General features: G+C 39.5%; 2 protein-coding genes across 2 annotated transcripts in view; both read left to right on the top strand.

The window, feature by feature from the left end:
• Window positions 1-6010: 6010 nt before the first annotated feature.
• On the top strand, window positions 6011-10704 carry cldn15a (claudin 15a). The gene is made up of 5 exons (XM_081356657.1): window positions 6011-6634; window positions 7925-8089; window positions 8247-8328; window positions 9914-10021; window positions 10152-10704. Exons 1-5 carry the CDS (start codon window positions 6418-6420, stop codon window positions 10246-10248), a joined length of 669 nt encoding a protein of 222 aa, XP_081212783.1. The 5' UTR covers window positions 6011-6417; the 3' UTR covers window positions 10249-10704.
• Window positions 10705-12188: 1484 nt separating this feature from the next.
• Window positions 12189-22247, top strand: part of dnajc3b (DnaJ (Hsp40) homolog, subfamily C, member 3b) — a gene marked incomplete at its 3' end in the record, with an annotated part of 10454 nt that continues 395 nt past the window's right edge. Inside the window, exons 1-12 of the mRNA XM_081390215.1 lie at window positions 12189-12486; window positions 12580-12672; window positions 13546-13656; window positions 13893-14017; window positions 14095-14169; window positions 16006-16149; window positions 18284-18465; window positions 18755-18874; window positions 19664-19769; window positions 19965-20085; window positions 20700-20832; window positions 21175-21364. Coding sequence (XP_081246341.1) covers window positions 12585-12672; window positions 13546-13656; window positions 13893-14017; window positions 14095-14169; window positions 16006-16149; window positions 18284-18465; window positions 18755-18874; window positions 19664-19769; window positions 19965-20085; window positions 20700-20832; window positions 21175-21364 — 1395 coding nt within the window. The 5' untranslated portion in view covers window positions 12189-12486; window positions 12580-12584. The remainder of the gene's footprint in view (window positions 12487-12579; window positions 12673-13545; window positions 13657-13892; window positions 14018-14094; window positions 14170-16005; window positions 16150-18283; window positions 18466-18754; window positions 18875-19663; window positions 19770-19964; window positions 20086-20699; window positions 20833-21174; window positions 21365-22247) is intronic.

Raw genomic sequence — 22247 nt, 5'->3', positions numbered from 1 at the left:
AGTCAGAAAACGTTTTCCTTCACCAGCATCACATTGTGACCTGTCCACCGTTCTGGAAGAAGAAAGGATCAAAATCCCTCTGGACACTGTGAAGGACTTGTTTCTGTCATTCCCAAGACAAAATGATGCTGTATTGGCTGCAAACGAAGGCCCTAAACCATACTAATAAATGATTGTGGTCTAAATCCAGCATATTGTTAATTTGGATGGATGGATGGATGGATGGATAAGTCACAGATAGATTGATCCTTTCATGATACAGATTTACAAAACCATGTATTGCAACATACTTATTTCCTTTTACTAAGAATTGATTTGGAAATAGGTATGTTAACCTTCCAAGATACGGTTTGCCATTTTGCCTATTTTCAGCAATATCTTAGTCTCAAATCAATAAAATAAGTTAATCACTTATAGGTCTTCGTACAGTAAGACCTTAAAATCAATAGTCTTCATGTTCTTCGGAGAGATTTCACAATAATCTGGATAGTCAGGTCCGAATCTTCAAGATTGTGTAACCCTGTAGGCATTTTTGAGGAAAAGTTGTTATACCACATTTTTAGAAAGTTCAATGTCTCCCGAATAAGGATCCATCGTATAACATTGAAATAAGGGTCCCATTTTCTTGTAATTGTCATTGAAACAATAGGTGCATTATTCAAAGCCAAAACACTACAGGTGGATAGGGTAAAAATTTTAAGTTATAGATATCACCATAAAACCTTTCCAGTTTTTCACTTACATAGAGACAGACATTTTTTGTATTACAAGTTTTCTGAAATGTCATGTTTACATATGCAAATGAGGCATACCAGTATATATATATATATATATATATAATTCGAGGGGCAGGCATACCAGTGCGCGGTTCCCCCTTTCGGGCTAGCCCTGTCTCTTCGCGTCTTCACAAAGGTTGTCGAGGCAGCCCTTGTTCCTCTCGACGACTGGCTGATCCTAGCTCACTCTCGAGACAAGGTTTGCGAACACAGGGACCTAGTGCTGCGGCACCTAGCTTGTCTGGGCCTTCGAGTCAACTGGGAGAAGAGCAAACTCTGCTCCGTGCAGAGGATCTCTTTTCTCGGTATGGAAATCGACTCGGTCGCCATGTGCGTGCGCGCGCAGTCACTGCTAATTTGCCTTCGTCAGTTCGAGGGCAAGAGTGCGTTTCCACTGAAACTATTTCAGAGGCTCCTGGGGCATATGGCATCCGCAGCCGCAGTAACGTCGCTCGTCTTGCTTCATATGAGACCGCTTCAGCTTTGGCTTCGCGATCAAGTCCCGAGGTGGGCATGGCAACAAGGCACGCTCCGAGTCCCAGTGACTGCCTTCAGACCTTCACCCCGTGGACGAACCTCAGTTTTCTATGGGCTGGAGTGCCCATAGAACGAGTTTCCTGGCATGTTGTTGTATCAACAGATGCCTCCATAATGGGCTAGGGCGCCATGTGCAATGGACATGCTGCCGCAGGCTCCTGGACAAGACCCCAGCGCCTTTGGCATGTCAATTGCCTCGAGTTGCTGGCTGTACGTCTCACCCTGCACTGCTTCTGTGCGTTGCTCAGGGGTCAGCACGATCAGACAATACCGCCACAGTAGCGTACATCAACCGACAAGGTGGTCTGCGCTCCCGCCGTATGTCGCAACTCGCCTGCCACCTCCTCATATTGAGTCAGAAGCATCTGAGGTCGCTTCGAGCCATTTATATCCCGGGAGACCTGAACCGTGCAGCTGATATGTCTCGGTTTCGGCCTCTCGCTGGAGAATGGGGACTCCATCCCCAGTCGGTTCATCTGATTTGGGATCAGTTCGGGGACGCACAGGTAGATCTGTTTGCCTCCCACGACTCTTGCCACTGTGACCTGTTTTATTCCCTGACCGAGGGCACGCTCGGCACGGATGCACTGGCGCACAGCTGGCCGCGGGGCCTCTGCAAGTATGCGTTTTCCCCCAGTGAGCCTTCTTACGTAGACTTTGCGCAAGATCAGGGAGGACGAGGAGCAGGTAATTTTGGTTGCCCCGTATTGGCTCAACCGCACCTGGTTCCAAGAACTAGTACTCTTCGCGACAGCACCTCCCTGGCCAATTCCTCTGAGAAAGAACCTGCTTTCTCAGGGACGGGGCACCCTATGGCACCCTCGTCCCGATCTTTGAAACCTCCATGTGTGGTTCCTGGATGGGACGAGGCAGGTTTGAGTACCCTACCACCAGCGGTGGTGGCTACCATCACTTCCGCTAGACTAGAGCATCGTCCACGAGACATGCCTATGCGTTGAAGTGGAACCTCTTTGTCAACTGGTGTTCTTCTAAACTTAAAGAACCCACGAAAGGCCCGATCAGTGTCGTGCTTTCCTTCTTGCAAGAAGGGTTGGAGCGAAGGTTGTCTCCCTCCACCCTGAAAGTGTATGGTGCCGCCATTGCCACACATCATGATGCAGTTGATGGTAAGTGCATTGGAAAGCACGACCTGATCATCAGTTTCCTGAGAGGAGCGAGGAGACTGAATCCTCCTCGCCCTCCTCTCGTTCCCTCTTTGGACCTCTCTGTGGTTTTAACTGCCCTGCAGAGTGCTCCCTTTGAGCCTCTGCAATCAGTGGAGCTTAAGTTCCTGTCAATGAAAACAGTGCTCCTGGTTGCATTGGCCTCCATCAAGAGGGTAGGGGACCTGCAGGCATTTTCGGGTGACGAAACGTGCCTGGAATTTGGACCGGCTAACTCTTACGTGATCCTGAGACCCCGGCCTGGATATGTGCCCAAGGTTCCCACCACACCCTTTCGAGACCAGGTGGTGAACCTGCAAGCGCTGCCCTTGGAGGACGCAGACCCAGCCTTGGCACAGCTCTGTCCAGTACGCACCCTCCATACTTACATAGACAGGATGCATTGTTTCAGGACTTCAGACCAGCTCTTTGTCTGTCATGGTGGGAAGCTGAAGGGAAAGGCTCTCTCCAAGCAAAGGTTGTCTCACTGGATAGTGGACACCATTGCTTTGGCTTACCAGCAGCAAGGTCGACCATGCCCCCTTGATGTGACGGCCTGCTCCACCCGGAGTGTGGCATCCTCTTGGGCTCTAGCGCATGGCGCCTCGCCAACAGACATATGTAGATCTGCAGGCTGGGCGACACCTAACACGGCCTCTGGGCAACCCCCACGTGTGTAGTCCACTGTAAGCCTCTCTGAGCATGTGTCTTTCCCTCGGCAAGCTACCTTGCCACCCCTGGGTTTGAAATATTCCACCTGCAGCTGGACACCCCAGTGATTCTCAATATGCAGCCCCCTGGGGTCATGTGTATTCCAAGTCCCCCCCTTCGGGCTGGGCATAATTGCATATTTCCACTGATATATGCTTCCCAGTGTACCTTGGCATAATTCCAGCAGCCATTAAAAACTATCCCTTTCATGTTAATGTTGTTTTTTCATTGTTTACATGTTTAAATATTCTGAGAATGCATAGTTTTAGTTCTAATGTTTAATGTTTAAACTGCAACAAATGCATTAAAACTTTTTTTTTTTGGCAGCCATTTTGTTTTTATTGTTTATGCCAAAACAGTGATGTTTACAACTTGTTATACGGCAGAAATGGATTCAGCACCTAAAAATCATATAGAAACAACACTTGAAGTACTTTTCCTCAAAAATGCCTACTGCATCTTATCCAGGGCTATTTATCTATTTTGGGACCTGACTAGGATACTTATTGTCAAATCTGAAAGTTTTGTTTATTGCATCATGAACTTCAGCCTCTGGTGTGTCATATTTTATTAACATTATCTTTTTTTTTTTTTTTTTTCAGAGATGGATATTTTTCCTTCTTAGTTATTAAACATTAATGAAGGCTTTGCTTGTCATTTGCTTTTTTAAACATGTTGGTCTTTTTGTAGGCATTTCTGTGATATCATCAGTGACTAATTCCTATTTCTTGTAAATGTTGAAACACTTAATCGGAGACATTAGCCAGGTGTGTGGCAGGAATAATGTAATATTTAATTAAATGTGTTGATAAAACATTGCCTGTGGTTATAGTAATCCTTTTTAATATATTCTTATAATATGTGCATTACATTGTAGAGTTTCTCTTTTTTTTTAACAGGGAGAGTATAGGGTATATGCACCATTTACTTAATCATGTCATTATGAGTTACTTTATCTTTATTTTTTATTTAACTTTGTGAGTGTATGCAAAATGTCTTCCTACTGTGTGTCTTGTTTAGGTCTTTTCACAAGTATTTCAGTGTTCAGTGAACCCTGTATAAACTAAATGAAAATTAAACAACCTGACCTGACTATGACGTCGATTCCTTGAGGTTTAGTGACTGTGCGTGTGCTGGTCTGTTAGCCAGCTGATGAATATATGAGGATATCTGAAGCAGAGAGACTGATAATGAGACTATAGGGATAAAGGCTGTAGTTGATAAACACTCTCAACAGCTTCTTCAGTTGTTCATTTAATCACTGCACCCAGTAGTTCCCATTTTCCCTCTTTTGATAGTGTCCTTTTAGAAAAGATCCAAAACATTTGACTAAACTTCTGGTTAGCATCCACTAAAACTATCTATTATTATTAGGCCAGCCAGGTTAACGTTTGAAAGAATTAAAAAAAATTGGCGTAGCCTAGTCACTGCATGTTTTAAACTGGCTATTTGTCCGAATTTCCATGTATTAATCGCTCTTTATTGCCTATGTGTGAACAGCTTGTAACGAAATATAAAAAACGAGACCTTCCTCGACTTCCTATAGGTTGTCTATGAAAGCCTGTAGAAAAAAAAAAGTCACAAAAAAATGTGACGCGTGAAACGAATGCTTGTACAATGTTCAGGATAATGCTGAAAGAGCTAATGTCAATGTGACATGCAAAGAAAAGGGATTCATTCATGCTAGTCTCACATAGCCAGATCTATATAGTCTCAAATATATATAACATAATCTTTTGACATGCCGATGAATTGCAGAGCTTTTGTAAATACATAGGCTACACTTCGCTATGATTAGATGCTTTCTTAACTGCTGTTTTCTCACCGCTGTCATTTTGTTGTGTGCAGGTTTTTATTGAGAGATGAAAGCATGCAGAACGTATTTACATGTTCGTCTAAATGTCACTCTCAGCAGCAGCTGTATAGCTGGAAATATATTTTCAACTTCTTTTGACTTATTAGCAAAGTACATTACGAGGCTGCGAGCAAGAGAAATAAGTTGCTGGCTGTCAGTACGATTTTTTTTTAACGAAATCAATACTTTTCTTGAGCAGTACATAAAATGATTTCTGAAGGATCATGTGACACTGAAGACTGGAGTACTGATGAAGAATAAAATATATTAAAATAAATATTTCACAGTATTACCGTGTTTTATCAAAATAACACTTTGATAAAAGTGTTTGGTGTTGGGGATGGGGTTGCCAAAAGTGTTGGGGGTGGGTTTACCAACCCCACGCCCAACCCTCCTACTTTACCCGGGTTTGGGACCTGCTTTGGCGAACTAATAAACTAATTAATTAAAGTTAGTTTAAGATGAGTATAAGAAGGTGAGTGAGTATAAGATATTTTAAAACATTTTTTTTAAACTTGAACACACTTTAGATTAGGGTCCAATTCCAGCCCGTTCTCACGCCCTAGGATGAGAATGCGTTGCCAATTCTCACTATTAACTAACTATGAACTATGACATTTGCCTCAATAAACTAATTGCTTAGTAATAGTTAGTAGCTGTTAAGTCTAGGTATTGAGTATAAGGGATGTAGCATAGGGTAATGCAGAAAAAGGCATTGATATATGTTTTATAAGTACTAATAAACAGCCAATATCCTATTAATATGCATGCTAATAAACAACTATAGTTAATATAGCCTAGTTAATTGGACCCCAAATAAAGTGTTACCAAAACCCAAACTTTTGAACTGTATAATGTGATATAGCTATATTTTAGATAGGCCTACAGGCCTAACACATAGGCTATATTTAAATCTGGAGTGAAGTTTATTTAGCCTATACTTTTCAGTGGCAACGGGTTTCTTCCTCACATTGAAGTCGGTCAATAATCACATTTTACAGTGTGCGATGTGTTTGAGTCCATACAGCATAACCGATGCATAATTTGCCAGTAAAGGTCAGGCCACGACCATTGGACTTTAGTGATAACCAGCTGTTTAGTTTCGGGGTGTAAAATGCAAAAGCAGGACAGGAGAGGGGAGGGCAAACAGAGCCTATAAATGACCGCTGCTTTTAACAACACGTTTTGAGTGTCACACTGGTGTAATCTCGCTCTCCATGGAAATACTGGCTCAGCTCGCGAAATCAACAACACCTGGAAATAAATAGCCAAATAATTTCTCAGCAAAGCCTAAATAAAGCAGAGCAATACCTAACTCAGGAATACTGCCGTTGATTGTGGATGATTTAGGAGCCGGTGTGATCTAAACGCAGCCATGGATCCGGTTATTGAAGCCGTAGCTTTGTTTCTGGGCTTTGTGAGTTGGGTCATGGTTGGCATCACAATCCCGAACCGCTACTGGAAAGTGTCGTCGTTGGACGGGACGGTGATCACCACCTCCACCCTGTACGAGAACCTGTGGATGTCCTGCGCCACGGACTCGACCGGAGTGCACAACTGCCGCGAGTTCCCCTCGCTGCTCGCCCTGTCCGGTACAAAACACCTCTCAAACTAATCATTTCACCATCGCAGGTGTAGAAACTTGATATTAGCGACCACTGTCATACATAAACAATGTAAAGAAATGTAATTTTGGCGGGAACTTTGGTGACCATGAATTTTCTCACATCAGCACGCATGTTTTGTGAATAATTTAGAGCAATTATCTTTCTTTCTTGCCTTCTTTCTTTCTTTTTTTGGTTTGTTTCTTATCTGTTTAGTCCCTTCAATGTTTATGTTTATTTTGTTTACTGCTATATAGGCTTTTTTCTTTATTTTTCCTTCTCAGTCCAGGAATTTATGTTCTTTGTCGGTCTTTATTTATTTAGGCCTATGTATTTATTTATTTATTTGCTTTCTCACTTCAGTAAATATTTGATATTTATTTGTCTTTCTTTTTTTTCCTTTTTTTTAATACTGTTTATTATTTATGTATTTTCCTTGCCAGTCTTTCTTTTTTTTTATTTAGGCTTTTTATTAATTTATTCGTTCTTAGTTCAGTAAATATTTTATATTTATTTGTCTTTCTATATTTGTTACTGTTTAATATTTATTAATGTATTTTTTATTTTATTTTATATCTATCTATCTATCTATCTATCTATCTATCTATCTATCTATCTATCTATCTATCTATCTATCTATCTATCTCTCAGTCCAGTAATTATTTATATTTATTAGACTTTAATTTATTTGTTTACTACTATTAATTTATGTAGGCTATTTCGTTGTAGGTCTTTATTTATTTGTTTGTTTGTTTTTCGTTCTCAGTTCAGTAAATATTTTATATTTATTTGCCTTTATTTGTGTAGCCTACTAGCCTACTGTTTATGTATTTTCTTCTTTGGTCTTTCCTTCTTTAAGTTTATTTATTTATTTATTTATTCGTTCTCGGTCAAGCAATTTGATTTTATTTGACTTAATGTATTTGTTTACTACTATTTACTAGGCTATATATTTATTTAGTTCGTTAGTTATGCATTTTCTTTGTCGGTCTTTCACTTCTACCTTCCTTCCTTTATTTATTTATTTATTTATTTATAGTAATTCATTTATATTTTTCTTTCTTTCTTTCTTTCTTTCTTTCTTTCTTTCTTTCTTTCTTTCTTTCTTTCTTTCTTATGCTGTTTATTTGTATAGGCTATCTTTAGGTAGGCTAATTCTTGTATTTACAGTCCTTCATATTTTATACCCAACTCTTTTTCAGCACTACTGTAACATGTGTTTCAGGCAGCACGTGTGTATCAGTGTATGATTAGGCTATCTCTCTCCTCCTCGCGCAGGTTATATCCAGGCGTCTCGCGCGCTGGTGATCGCGGCTGTGGTGTGCGGCTCGTTCGCGGTGGTCGCGACACTCATCGGCATGCAGTGCTCGAAGGCCGGCGGGGAGAACTACCTCCTGAAGGGCAGACTCGCCGGAACCGGAGGCGTACTCTTCCTTCTGCAGGGTAAAACACATTCATATTATTTAACATCAATATTATAGAATGACGACTGGAATGTAGGCCTACACATGCATGCATGCTATCTTAGATTCACTCATCAGGATGCGTTACTGCTGTTATCTGTTAATCTTTATGGCTATGTTTTTGATCTCTTGTAAAGGTTTGTGCACGATGGTATCAGTGTCATGGTACGCTGCAAATATCACTCAACAGTTCTTCAACCCGCTCTACCCCGGGCAAAAGTGAGTAAGATCTCACTTTTAAAGAGTTTAGAGGGAAATGCTGCCCCCTGCTGACTCCACTCTACTCACATCCAACAGGTGCCTCTGGCTGCACGGGTTTACCAAGTAGCCTATTTATTTAAATAAACTGCAGACTATTACTGAATTGCCCTACTGTGCTTTACTAAATGTGTAGGCTATAATCAAAATATTTGTACGTGACGTAAAGCTGCTTTGACCGTCGGGGAGAAGTCTCGCTTTCAGTGCGGGTGCGGCGTATCGAGGCCGGGTGCAATTTTTTTAGCCTGGTAATTGAATAGTATTTTATTATATAATTTAATCATGTCGTACAGTGTGGTCTGCAATGATCTTATAGGATTGCCCAAACCTCACAGTCTGTTCACTCTCAGAAAAAAAGGTACAAAATCTGTCACTGGACCAGTACCCTTTGAAAAGATATTAATATTTACACTTTAGATAATATTATGTTCCTTTAAGATACTAATATGCACCCTTCAGGGGTAAATGAGGTATAAAAGCGTACCTTTTGAAAAGGTACCACCCCAGTGACAGCTCTTATACCTTTTTTTTCTGAGAGTGTAACAGGAATAAAATGAAAAACAGGACAATTCCCCAAATCCAGCAGTCCTGACTGGCTCAGGTGTGTTTGATTTGAGGAACCCTGTCCTACAGTCTCATGGACTTCATTATCACGTGCACGCGGTGGCTATTATAAGTCCACACGACCGTAAGTGCATATGAAGTGCATGTGTGCCATTTGGGACAGGGCCGTGTGTTTACTGGCGTGAGGGTGGGACGACCTGTCACTCACATGAGATTGGCCAGTTGCAAACCACAACCATCCATTCAATTACAGACGGGCAAAATCAAGTCCTTCCCTACATTTTTTCCTCCAAGAAGCCATTTCACCCGAATACACGTCACAATAGAAAATATCATCACACTTTAAAGTCCCCATGAAATCAAAATTGACGTTTTTTTAGCTTTTAGTATGAATATGAATATGCTTACTGTTATCTATAAGCTAGTGTGCTCCAAAACAATGACAAAATTCACATTTAGAAGATATATAAGCATTCAAAACTTAGTTTCTCACTCTCAAAATCAATGATTTTGATGACATCACTCTGCACTTCATCTTATCATCAGATTTTCTGTCCAATCAAATGCTCTCTAGAATCTGAAGCTCCGCCCCTACAATATAAATTGACGCTGAAACTGCGGCTAAAATCGGTCACTTGTTCACACATTTACTATTTTCTATATGGTTCATATGCGCAAGACCACAAAAATGCTATATTTTAAAGCGATATGGAGGAGATTATGAGGAAACGGCGGCTTAACGGCTCTAGCCGAACTGTGATATATAAACTAAACGCTATTGGCTATTTAAAAAAAAAAGGGAAGAGCTGTTCAATAGGTCCCGCCCTCTCTTCCTGTTTCACTGAATAATGCTGTGTGTTTCAAGGCACTTCAGTGGGCCTTTAACTTTAGTTTCAAAGCAATTTTAATAACGAGTGAAACTTATGTATGTTACAGTGAAGTGAGCTGAATATGTTTTCGTTGTTTTTGTGGTGTGCCGTAGGTATGAGATTGGGGAGGCTTTATACATCGGCTGGGCCTCGGGTGTTCTCTCCATCTGTGGAGGGGCTTGTCTCATGTGCAGCTGCAAATTAGGCTCAAACGAGAAGACGTGAGTTGCTTTGTTGCTCACACTCACTCACACACTTCTGTTCTCTTTTCATTAATCGTAATGTGCTCCTATAATATTTTCCCCATTCTAGTTATTTTAATGAATCTGTGTGTTTCTGTCGTTCTTGCAGTGGTTACCCCTACCAGCCCACGCGAGAAACGGTTTACTCAACGTCCACATCCAGGAGAGAAGCTCAGAGCACTTATGGAAGAAATGCCTACGTCTAAATGAAGCAATTATGGGCAAACATTTGACTGTTAATATTCCGTCTGTGCAATTATGTAAATATTTATAGAGACGCACTGGCAGTTTTTGGCCTCCTAAGAATACGTCGTAAATCATGTCAAATGTTACCATGTCAGTTTTGCTGTGCAAAAACACCTCGGAGAACATTATACAGAATGAAAGAGTTGATTCACTGAATAGGAATTACACAATGAAAATGCTTCAATTTGGTTCAGAATTCTTTTGCCGTAGTTACATGAATCAAGGTATATATAGAAAAGAATGCATAATGTGTTGATGATCTTTTCTCCATTTATTTGTACAAATGACCTTGTTTTATATGCTGTATTTTATACAAACATTAAACATACATGACATTAAAAAGGCCATTATGTATTTAGGGATGTTTTATTGTTTTATTGACACGGCTCACGTAATGCCAACAATAATACTTTTACTTTCAAAATTTGATCATTTACACTACTTAAACTTATTTTCATTTGTTCTGATATACATAGGCCTATCACTAACAATAGCAATTAAATACAGTGGAAACTACGGTTTCCTTTACAACCGAGACTGGATGATTCGTTTATGTTGTATTCTATTCCTAAATTCTCTAGGAGCTTTATAAAATACAGCATAAATGAACAGAACAGAATTGAACAGAATAGACATATATTAACCATGGTCTCCATGGTTTCCTTTACTACCGAGACTGGATGATTATTTTATGTTGTATTCTATCCCATATGCACGGCAGAATAGAATAGAATAGAATAGAATAGAATAGAATAGAATAGAATAGAATAGAATAGAATAGAATAGAATAGAATAGAATAGAATAGACAGATATTTACCATGGGATCCACGGCTTCCTTTACTACCAAGACTGGGTGATTCTTTTATGTTGTATTCTATTCCATCATGCTATAGGAGCTTTATAAAACACAGCAGAATAGAATAGAATAGAATAGAATAGAATAGAATAGAATAGAATAGAATAGAATAGAATAGAATAGGCAGCTATTTACCATGGTATTCATGGTTTCCTTTACTACCGAGACCGGGTGATTCTTTATAAAACACAGCATAATAGAATAGAATAGAATAGAATAGAATAGGCAGCTATTTACCATGGTATTCATGGTTTCCTTTACTACCGAGACCGGGTGATTCTTTATAAAACACAGCATAATAGAATAGAATAGAATAGACAGATATTAACCATGGGATCCACGGTTTCCTTTACTACCAAGACTGGGTGATTATTGTATGTTGTATTCTATTCCATCATGCTATGAGCTTTATAAAACACAGCATAATAGAATATATTGGAATAGAACAGAACAGAACAGAACAGAACAGACCAGACATATATTTACCATGGTATCCACAGTTTCCTTTACTACAGAAGCTTGGTGGTTCTTTTAAGTATTCTATTCCATAATGCCATAGGGGCTTTATAAAACACAACATAATAGAATAGAATAGAATAGAATAGAATAGAATAGAATAGAATAGAATAGAATAGAATAGAATAGAATAGAATAGAATAGAATAGAATAGAATAGAATAGTTTAAACACAGATATTTACCATGGTCTCCACGGTTTCCTTTACTACGAGACTTGGTGATTCTTTTATGTTGTATTCTATTCCATAATGCTATAGGTGCTTTATAAAACATAATATAATATAATATAATATAATATAATATAATATAATATAATATAATATAATATAATATAATATAATATAATATAATATTATATAATACAGATATTTACCATGGTCTCCACGGTTTCCTTTACTCCCGAGACTCGTCGAGGCGAGAATAGACTTTTCATCTCTAGTAAAGGATGATGGGTCATATATCAACTATCAGTCCATTGCTTAGATGTGGGCGTGTTCGTCCAGTGCGCTAAAATAATTCGGCCAATGGGACGAGACCACGTTCGTCGACAAACACGGATGTCACCGCGCTGAAATGTAGGGCGATTTGAATTGTACACCTAAGAGGTTCAGCAAGAGGAGACTTCGTAAAGTTCGTGTCCGACAGCTGTTGTGCACAGTCACTGTCACACGGGGCTAAGAAACAACTCAATACAAAGTATCATCCACTTATTGAGAGACACACGGAACTAGAGTTTCGCATTCCTTTATTCAACTCGGACATATTTATAACCCGGACAACAGAAACATCTCCTCGCCAAGAATGCCGGATATGCCGCTGTTATGGTGATCTGAGTATAAACACTCTTTCTGTCTTATTGCTTGTTGTGAAGCACAGTGGAAAGACATACGGTTGTGTATCGGGGGTGTGATTGATAGATGTCATGATGGATTCGGGACGGCGGAGAGGTTTGAACAGTGTCCTGTCCTCCCTGTCTCTGCTCTGTGTGGTCCTGGACCTACAGCTGGACGGTGAGATCTCACTCTTATTCTTCTTCCATACATGAGATTATGTTTATATGCAAAGGATTTCAGGTTTTGTCAGGTTTCCTGGACTAAGTTGTCCGGGAAGTACAAAATATTACCATGTCTTTGGACATGTACTATGTTAATACTACGGTATTGCCACTTACCACTTAAAATACCATTGTACACATATGTTAATCATGAAATATATATCAGAACACCATGGCATCATAATCTGACGATACTTTACTCTATCATGATAGGTTTACAGGTGCTCAACAGGAAGTGACAAAGAAGAAGTCCTTCGAAAAATAGTTTAAAGTCACATTGGCTTATAAAACTTAGTGATATGCGTATCTAGACACAATTTTAATGCCATCTAATACACAAGTATACTGTATTGACAGCTCAGTAGGATTTGAAGCACATTCCCTGACTGGTCTGATTTCACACAAAATGACAAGTACAATAGTAATACCATGGTAATGCTGTTTTGTACATAAATCATGATTTGTTTGATGTGTAATTCCAAGGTACTTCACGAGGTTTAGAAGTGATAGAAAGTAAGCAGAGGAGGTAGTTTGTAATTTTAAGTTTTGTTTTCCAAATCAATCCTGCTTGCTTTCACTTTTTGTGCTGCCATTGTGAACCGAAACACAATATGCAAAGGAGTTTTGTTTTTATGATGTTACAGAAATGCTTACCTTTTGGGTGTGTAGATGTAAACGTGTATAAAGCATGGCAACTCAATCCCATGAGGCAGATGGGTTTTTTTAAAGCTGCCCCAGGAAGAAGCCGTTCTGACATCCAGTCATTTTTCATTTAATTCACTCCAAAATGTCAGAGGCCTGGTGTCATGTGTAAGTCGCTTTGTTTCAGGTGTTTTAGGCGCCACACCTGTTGAGATCGAGCATCATCTGGAAATGGGCCGTAAGCTGCTGGCAGCCGGACAGTTAGCTGAGGCCCTGTCTCATTATCATTCAGCTGTGGGTAAGACCCATGCACACACACACTCACACACTCACAATCATCACACATGAAAGCTAAACTACTGTTCAAAAGATTGGGGTCAAATAAACACAGTGAGCAGAAGAGACTTGAACGGTAGCTTAATTATTTTGCTATTCAGTACTAAAAATGCATTTCATTTCACTTTATGTAGATCATTAAAAAATGAATAAAAGATTTTGTTACACTTCACTAACAAATTCAAACTTCCTAAATAGAGGGCGACTCTAAGAACTACCTGACGTACTACAAACGGGCCGCCGTTTTCCTGGCCATGGGCAAGTCCAAGTCAGCGCTGCCAGACCTGACCCAAGCCATTCAGCTCAAGCCAGACTTCCTCGCTGTGAGTTACATTTTGTTGTTGTGATACAAACTGGGTTATAGGTGTAAACGCTCAGTATGGTGTGTGCATGTTTTCAGGCCAGACTGCAGAGGGGTAATATTCTGCTGAAACAAGGAAGTACTCAAGAGGCCAGAGAAGACTTCCAAGCGGTAGTGAGTACAACAATTCCCTTAAAGGGATAGTTCACCCTGAAATGAAAAATGATCTTTTACACACCCTGGTTTTTTTTTTTTTTTTTTATGCCGTTCTTTCTTTTTCGGACCACAAAAGGAGATGATAAAGTCCCTCCTGTGCTCGTCCATATAATGGCAGTGAATAGAGACCAACGTCAAGCTTTTCAAAAAAGATGCAGAAGTATCACAGAGTATGATCCCATGTTACACGTGCCGTATATTCCAAGTGTTCTGGGGGTTTACGAGAGGGTTTGGTGAAACACAACCTGAAATTTAATGTAGTGTTTAACCAGGAAAAGCACACAAGATGTGAAAAATCAAGACTAGTGAAAACGCGATGTGAAATACAATGCCTAGAAATCCCCAAAAAAGTATCTGTGTACTTTCTTCACTGAGTTTGAATATCTCCGGACTAGACCCCGGTTGTCTGATGAAAGTCGACAGATGTGAACATAACTTCTTGTTGCGACAAACACAACATATATATTCACCTCAGAGAGTAAAAAAGTACATGGATTGTATTTCATTTAGTCTTGATTTCTCACATCTTGTGCTTTTTCGACTGGGCGAGTCGGAGTGAACTGTGGCTCTTACTTTGTAGGCCAACCGGCTGTTAGCATCATGCTGGTTCCCTCCAGAAAAACCCAATAGGATTTTCACATAGGCTTTTGGATTATTGCTAAAACAAGCTCTGTGATCAACAAAAGTTTATGATACTTGCACGTTTTGTCCATCAAATTTTAGAGATGAACACAACCTTCATGAATTTTATAAGCCTAAATGCAGCAGTCGCCAGAAGTTAAAAGCTAAAGGTAGACTATAAACAAACTACACCACCGTCTCATGAATTCACCGTCACCATCACTAAGCTTCTGACAACTCTTTCAGCTTTTATCTAAAAAAAAAACATTTTCCCAGGACGTTGAAGTTAGAAAAGTTTATAAGAGCACAATTAGCATAACGATGCTGTAAAAGAGTTTCCCTGTTTAATCTCCTCGACTGCCTCTGTTGTCCCATTTAGCCACTTGCTCGCAACCGCCTTTTTCAAGACACATAACAGCTCCAAAAAAATCACGAGTGGGGTAATACTGATGTATTTTATGTCATGGAATAAAACGCAAAAGTGTCTTGAGCTTGCGTCACTCACCACAGACTTTATTTCAGCCATATAACCAAAACCCCATTTAAATAAACCCATTGACTTCGGGACGGTGGAACCGGAAGTGTTGACATGCAACTTGCTTCTGCGTTTTGGCCTACAAAGTGATGTCATACCTTGATTGCCAAACTCTGTCATAAACCCCAGAAAACTTGTAATATGTAGCATGGGATCATTCTCTGATGCTTTTGAATGATTTTTTGAAAAGCTTGATGCTGGTTGCTATTCACTGCCATTAAATGGACGAGCACGTCCTTTTGTGGTCCATAAAAGAAGGAAGTGCATACGGCATTAAAACAACACCAGGGTGAGTAAATGATAACTTTTCATTTTAGGGTGAATATCCCTTTAAAACAGTGGTCTCAAACCGGTTCCACAGAGGGCCTAGTGTATGCAGGTTTTTGGTATTTCCCTTCAATTAGTGCCCAATTAAGACCTAGACTACCAGGTGAGGGGAGATCTTAACCAATTAGTGACCTACTCAATCAGTTTGGTTCAAGGTAAAAGAGAAAACCTGCATACACTAGGCCCTCCGTGGAACCGGTTTGAGACCACTGCTTTAAAACCTGCCAACTTCATTCTCAAACCAGATCACATTCTGCATCTACTTGTTCTGTTCCTGCCGTCTGCTCTGTTAACTTCTCTCTCTCTCGCAGCTGAAGCGTTCCCCGGATCATGAGGAAGCACATGACCAGCTCCACAAGGCCGATGAGCTGGAGGTACTCCAGGAAGAGGCACATGAGGCCTATCACCATGGAGACTACACCACTACTGTCCAGGTGCTGGAGCGAGTCATAGAGGTGAGTTAGTCTGGAGACCCAATACACATGCAGCAGCAACAGGTGTTGCTTATAGGAATATTAAAGGGATAGTTCACACAAAAATGAAAAGGATGGTAGGTATTATTTATTCATCCTCATGTTTTTTCAAAGCCATTTGACTTTTTTTTCTTCCATGAAACTCAGAATCATTATCAGATTCTAGAATGTTTTAAGTACAAGAAAAATTGGTATGTGATTTATTCTGTAAAGCTAGCCTGGAAATCCAGACCCAAATCTGAAAGATTAATGGTCTGGCATCGACTAATGAAAATCGGCCAGCTCGAGGGGCAGCACCAAGCATGCATTTGAAAATCTCACTAAGCGCAATTGGATAACACTACGACCAATCACAACAAGCCCCATACGCTTAGCTACCAGCAGCGCTAACTGGTAGATAAGACTCTTGCCGTATCCGGTCGGCAAAACAGCAAAAACACCCTTCTTGCAAAGGAACGATTCGAGCGCCGTCTTCTGTTCCTCTTTTAGATAAAAAGCCAAGTCTAACTCGTTCATTGCAGCGGCCAAAGCCGTTTCAAACAACTGGTGTTCATCCATAGCCATCTTGCAATGTTTACTAATGACTTCGACGTCACAGCGCTGTAACAGCTCTGTTATTCGACACCAGAGTGACTCGCTGAGCAAATTCAGCTTGTGCTCTCGGGAGAACTCTGGATTTCCAGGGTACTGTAAAGCTCCAAATAAGACAAAATATTTGCATAAAATATATTTATAGAACTTGTGAACTACATTGAAAGTAGAGCTGCACATTTACATCACATAACATTAAATAATTTAGCAGACGCTTTTATCCAAAGTGACTTACAAATGAGGAGAACAATAGAAGCAATCAAACCAACAATAGGGCAACAATATGCAAGAGCCATGTCTAGTCCCAGTTAGTCCAGCAGAGTACACGTAGCAAGTTTAAAAAAAAAATAGATATAAAGAATAGTGTTAGTAGAAATGGGTCAAGTGTTGAGGAAAAAGGTGCGTCCAGCAATTTCTTGAAAATGGCTAAAGACTCATGTTGAGTTAGGAAGACTTTGCTGATTCATCCAGTAAAGAAACAAATGAGTGAGTCATTGAATCATTCATTCCAGCTTTAATTGAAAGTCTTCTGAATCGCAAATTTATACTGTTGTTCAAAGATTTTGAGATTTTAATGTTTTTAAAAGAATTCACCATTTATTTGTTCAGAAATACAGTAAACCAGTAATATTTTGAAGTAATATTATGATTTGAAACAAATGTTATCTTTTTTTAATAAATTGTACAATTTAATTTATTCCTGTGACGCAAAGCTGAATTTTCAGCATCATTACTCCAGTCTTCAGTGTCAGAAATCATTCTGATATGCTGATTTGCCGCTCAAGAAACATTTATTTTAATCATTGTTGAAAACAGTATAATATTTTTGATGAATAGAATATTTTCTGTTCTCAATAAGTTGAGAAGAACTGAATTTATTTGAAGTAGAAATATTTTACCTTCTAAATGTCTTTACTGTAACTTTTAATCCATTTAATGCGTCCTTGCTGAATAACAGCATTTATTCCCTGAAAATATTTAGCTTTCTTATTATTTAGAAGCAGATCTTTTTTCAGATTTTTCATTGAAAATATGAAAGTTTTGTTTAGGTCAAGTATTCTTAAAGAATTAACCTTTTATCACTTATCATATTATAATTGTTGATCTCACTTTCCCTTATTTGAGTTGTTAAACTCAAAGGTGCAGTGAGTGATTTCTCAGAAGGGCTTTTGAAAGTGGGGATGGTTGTATTTTGTTGAGTGTACTGTTTATTTTTTGCTTTATTTTCACTTTATTTTTCGTGAAGCATTTTTTCTTCTTCGCTTCAGCTATGATAAAAAGACTCTTTCACTGCGTGTTGTACATTTTGTGGGCGGAGCAATGAAGTGAGGGGTGTGTTTGTTTGGGTTGATTTCAAATATCAACAGTGTTTCTCAGAAATCGCTTACTGCACCTTTAATGGCCCTACAAATAAAATACAAAGACAAATAACACATCAAATGTCTCTAGAGATTCAAAACCTCTGTGTGAATGCCTTGTTGTCATCTAGCTTTGTTCTTGTAGTCATTTTCTCTTGTTTCCCCAGCTCTCTCCGTGGGACCCAGAGTCTCGAGAACTAAGAGCCGAGTGTTTCATCCGCCTCGGGGAGCCGAGGAAGGCCATTATGGACCTGACACCAGCAACTCGTCTCCGTGCGGACAACCGAGCAGGCTTCCTCAAACTCAGTCAACTACATTACAGTTTAGGCGAGCATCACGACTCACTTAAGTATGTACAGCAAGCTAAATGTCAAGTTGTCAGGCTTGTTTTGGAATGCTGAATTGACAGCTGCATTCTTTAGCTAGGAATTTGGTATTCAGTATTCAAGCTTCTCCTGTAGGTAGTTTTAAGGATAATTCGAGGGTCGCACCTGTTAGTAAATACAGTTGTCAGACCCACACAATGACCGTGTGCATGTAGCCGTAGAAACACTATATCAAACTGATTCTAAAAGGAAAGATGTCTCTTTCTTTTGCCGCTGTTCACTTTGTCTTTCCTTCTTTGTTTCTGTTTTCAGTCATGTCCGTGAGTGTCTGAAGCTGGATCAGGATGACAAGGAGTGTTTTGCCCACTACAAACAGGTCAAGAAGCTCAGCAAGCAGCTGGACTCTGCAGAAGAGCTGATCTCAGAACAGAGGTGCTGAAAACATCTCTTCCCCGTCCCTTTTAGAGTGGCCTTTATTTGAGATTCGTTGTAGTATTATAATGAGATATTATAAAGTATAGTAGTTAATTTTTAATTATTTTTGTGTTCATTTATTTTATTTTATTGCAAACACTACCATTCAAACCTTTGTGATGGTTTTGAAGTAAGTTTCTTATGCACAGTAAGACTAAATTTGATTATTAGTATTTTTTTTTATATACAGCACAAACAGTAATGTTGTCAAATATTAAATTTAACATATTTTGAAATATAATTTATTCCTGTGATGGTAAAGCTGAATTTTCAGCATCATTACTCCAGTCTTCAGTGTCACATGATCCTTCAGAAATCATCCTAATATGATGATTTGATGCTCAAGAAACATGTCTTTTATTATTATTATTATTATTATTATTATTATTATTATTATTATTATTATTAATGTTTAAAACAGTTTTCTTGCTTATTGCTTTGTGGAAACCAGTGATTTTTTTCTGGATTCTTTGAACAAGAAAAGAAAGAATTGTATTTATTTGAAATATAAATCTTTTGTAACACTATAAATGTCTTTAATATCAATTTTTATCAATTGAATGCATCTTTGCGGAATACAAGTGTTAATTTCTTTAAAAAAAAGAAGTGTTACTGACTTGGTTTTGAATGGCTCTGTATCAAACAGTGTTTCTATCAAAATGATTTTCTATCATTCCAGACTTTGCAGACATCATCATCATTCAGACTATTTATTAATTGGTTTTGTCTTTTGCTCTTGATTGGCAGGTATCAGGAAGCCATTGATAAGTATGAGTCTGTGATGCGAACAGAGCCGAATGTTGCGTTCTACATTAATAAAGCAAAGGAGAGGATCTGTTTCTGCTTAGTCAAAGTATGTGCCTTTACAAAATGTAATTTAGTCATTATGCTGTTATATTACAAATTTAAAGGACCTTCTAGTTACTATTGACGTGGTATGTGCTCTTTCACATCATTAGAGGTGAATAGTGCAAGACCATGTTCAAGTCAGGCTTTGGTGTCTAGCCTTCATCTCACTGGTTGTGGTTTACTCTTGTGACTCCTCCAGATGAAGGAAGCTGAGGAAGCCTTAGACATTTGTTCAGAAGCTCACCAGAGAGAACCTCAGAATATCCACATCCTCCGGGACCGAGCGGAGGCCTACATCCTACTGCAGGAATATGAGAAAGGTAGAATTTATATTTTATTTTATATTATTTACTCATTTATTACTATATAAGCCCTGTTTACACTTGGTATTAAGATGCGTTTTGGTCGATCGGATCACAAGTGGACGAGGGAGACACATTCCCGTTCACACCTGGTGTTTTAATCCGACTCTTTTGTCCAATTTCAACCACTTCTGTCCTGATTTCTTCGAGGGGAGGGTCTATGGGCGGGGAAATGTTTGGGCTTTTTCAGATCTTTCAATCTAATGGATAAAATAAGCTCACGCAAATTACATATGAACACGACCGGAGACGACGGAAAAAACACACAGAGAGCATCAGCTTTAGTTTCTGCTCTGACAGCCGCAAGATCAGCCGAACGCTGTGAGTGTGTGTTAGAAATCAGGAATGGTGAGAGAACATTGTGTTTGATACTTTTTTCATCCTCAAACCAAAACAATAATGTTACGCTTGAGGTCAGTTGGAGGAGAGTAGACAGTCTTTAGTGGCTGTTCAAACACATTCGATCACAAGACCCTGTATTCAGCTGAACAGATCGACCAAATGCATCTTAATACCATGTCAGGATTTTCATTTTGTATGTATGTAAATACTTCCTCTGTTCCTCTGCTCAGCTGTGGAAGACTATCAGGAGGCTCGGGAGTTTGATCAAGACAACCAAGAGATTCGTGAAGGTCTTGATCGGGCACAGAAGCTCCTCAAGCTTTCTCGCAAGAGGGACTATTACAAGATCCTGGGGGTCAGCAGGTAAGGCAATGACTGACGATCAGAATCCTGCTTTGAAATGTTAATAACAGTGTTAGGGGCCGCTCACATACACAGGTCAGTGAAGTGAAGAAAAAAAACCCCGCAAGATCTAGAGACACGTTTTTTTAAAAGTTAAACTTATTTCAACTTGAGCGCCGCATTGTTAGAACATCGACGTCACGCACGAGACTCTACAAAAAATGTAATGTAAAAAAAAATGTTGTAATACTACTGAAAAATCATGACCCTAACCTTTATCTCCATACCGAAATGTCAATTGGCCAGACTTGTTAAAAGAACGTTGTTTGACAGAAGTTCTTGTTTCTTTTCACTTGTTTTCAGGAGTGCCAACAAACAGGAAATCATAAAAGCATACAGAAAGCTGGCTCAGCAGTGGCATCCTGATAATTTCCAGTCTGAAGCAGACAAGAAAGAGGCAGAGAAAAGGTTTATTGATATTGCATCAGCAAAGGAAGTGCTCACAGATCCAGGTAAGAGAATAACAAGTGATAGCAAATCCGAAATGAAACATGTAAACACATGGTTGTCAATGTTCTTTCCAGCAAGTCTGTTATTGAGAACAATTTTCTGTCAGGTTTTTTTTTTTAAAGTGCCACTGTTATGCTTTTTCGAATATTATCTTTCATGCAGTGTGTAATAGCTTTTTGTGAAATGTAAAAGTCTGCAAAGTTTCAAAGATCAAAGTGAACAACGTCTACTTTGACCCTCAAACACTAGTTGTAGCTGAGACTGGAAGAGTTTGGTTCATGTTGTCGACATGTCGAGAAAATGCTGTAAGTGGCAGGCCAATCAGAACAGACTGGGCCATCTGACCAATCAGTGCAGAGTAGATCAATCACAACAGACTGGGCCATCTGACCAATCAGAACAGAGTAGACCAATCAGAACAGACTGGGCCTTCTGACCAATCAGAACAGAGTAGACCAATCAGAACAGTCTGACCAATCAGAGCAGAGTAGATCAATCACAACAGACTGGGTCATCTGACCAATCAGAGCAGAGTAGACCAATCAGAACAGACTGGGCCATCTGACCAATCAGAACAGAGTAGACCAATCAGAACAGTCTGACCAATCAGAGCAGAGTAGATCAATCACAACAGACTGGGTCATCTGACCAATCAGAGCAGAGTAGACCAATTAGAAGAGAGTAGACCAATCACAACAGACTGGGCCATCTGACCAATCAGAGCAGAGTAGATCAATCACAACAGACTGGGCCATCTGACCAATCAGAACAGAGTAGACCAATCAGAACAGAGTAGACCAATCACAACAGAATGGGCCATCTGACCAATCAGAGCAGAGTAGACCAATCACAACAGACTGGGCCATCTGACCAATCAGAGCAGAGTAGACCAATCAGAACAGACTGGGCCATCTGACCAATCAGAG

This window comes from Scardinius erythrophthalmus (genome assembly GCF_964197995.2).
Source record: "Scardinius erythrophthalmus genome assembly, chromosome: 2".
Classification (NCBI taxonomy): Eukaryota; Metazoa; Chordata; class Actinopteri; order Cypriniformes; family Leuciscidae; genus Scardinius; species Scardinius erythrophthalmus.
This window is presented reverse-complemented; position numbering and strand designations above follow the sequence as displayed.

Bases quoted from the DNA above. Each gene is read 5' to 3' on its own strand.
- cldn15a (XM_081356657.1), top strand. From the start codon at position 6,418: ATGGATCCGGTTATTGAAGCCGTAGCTTTGTTTCTGGGCTTTGTGAGT. The intron at 6,635-7,924 runs GTACAAAACACC...CTCCTCGCGCAG, and splicing joins CTCGCTGCTCGCCCTGTCCG to GTTATATCCAGGCGTCTCGC. The intron at 8,329-9,913 runs GTGAGTAAGATC...GGTGTGCCGTAG, and splicing joins CCGCTCTACCCCGGGCAAAA to GTATGAGATTGGGGAGGCTT.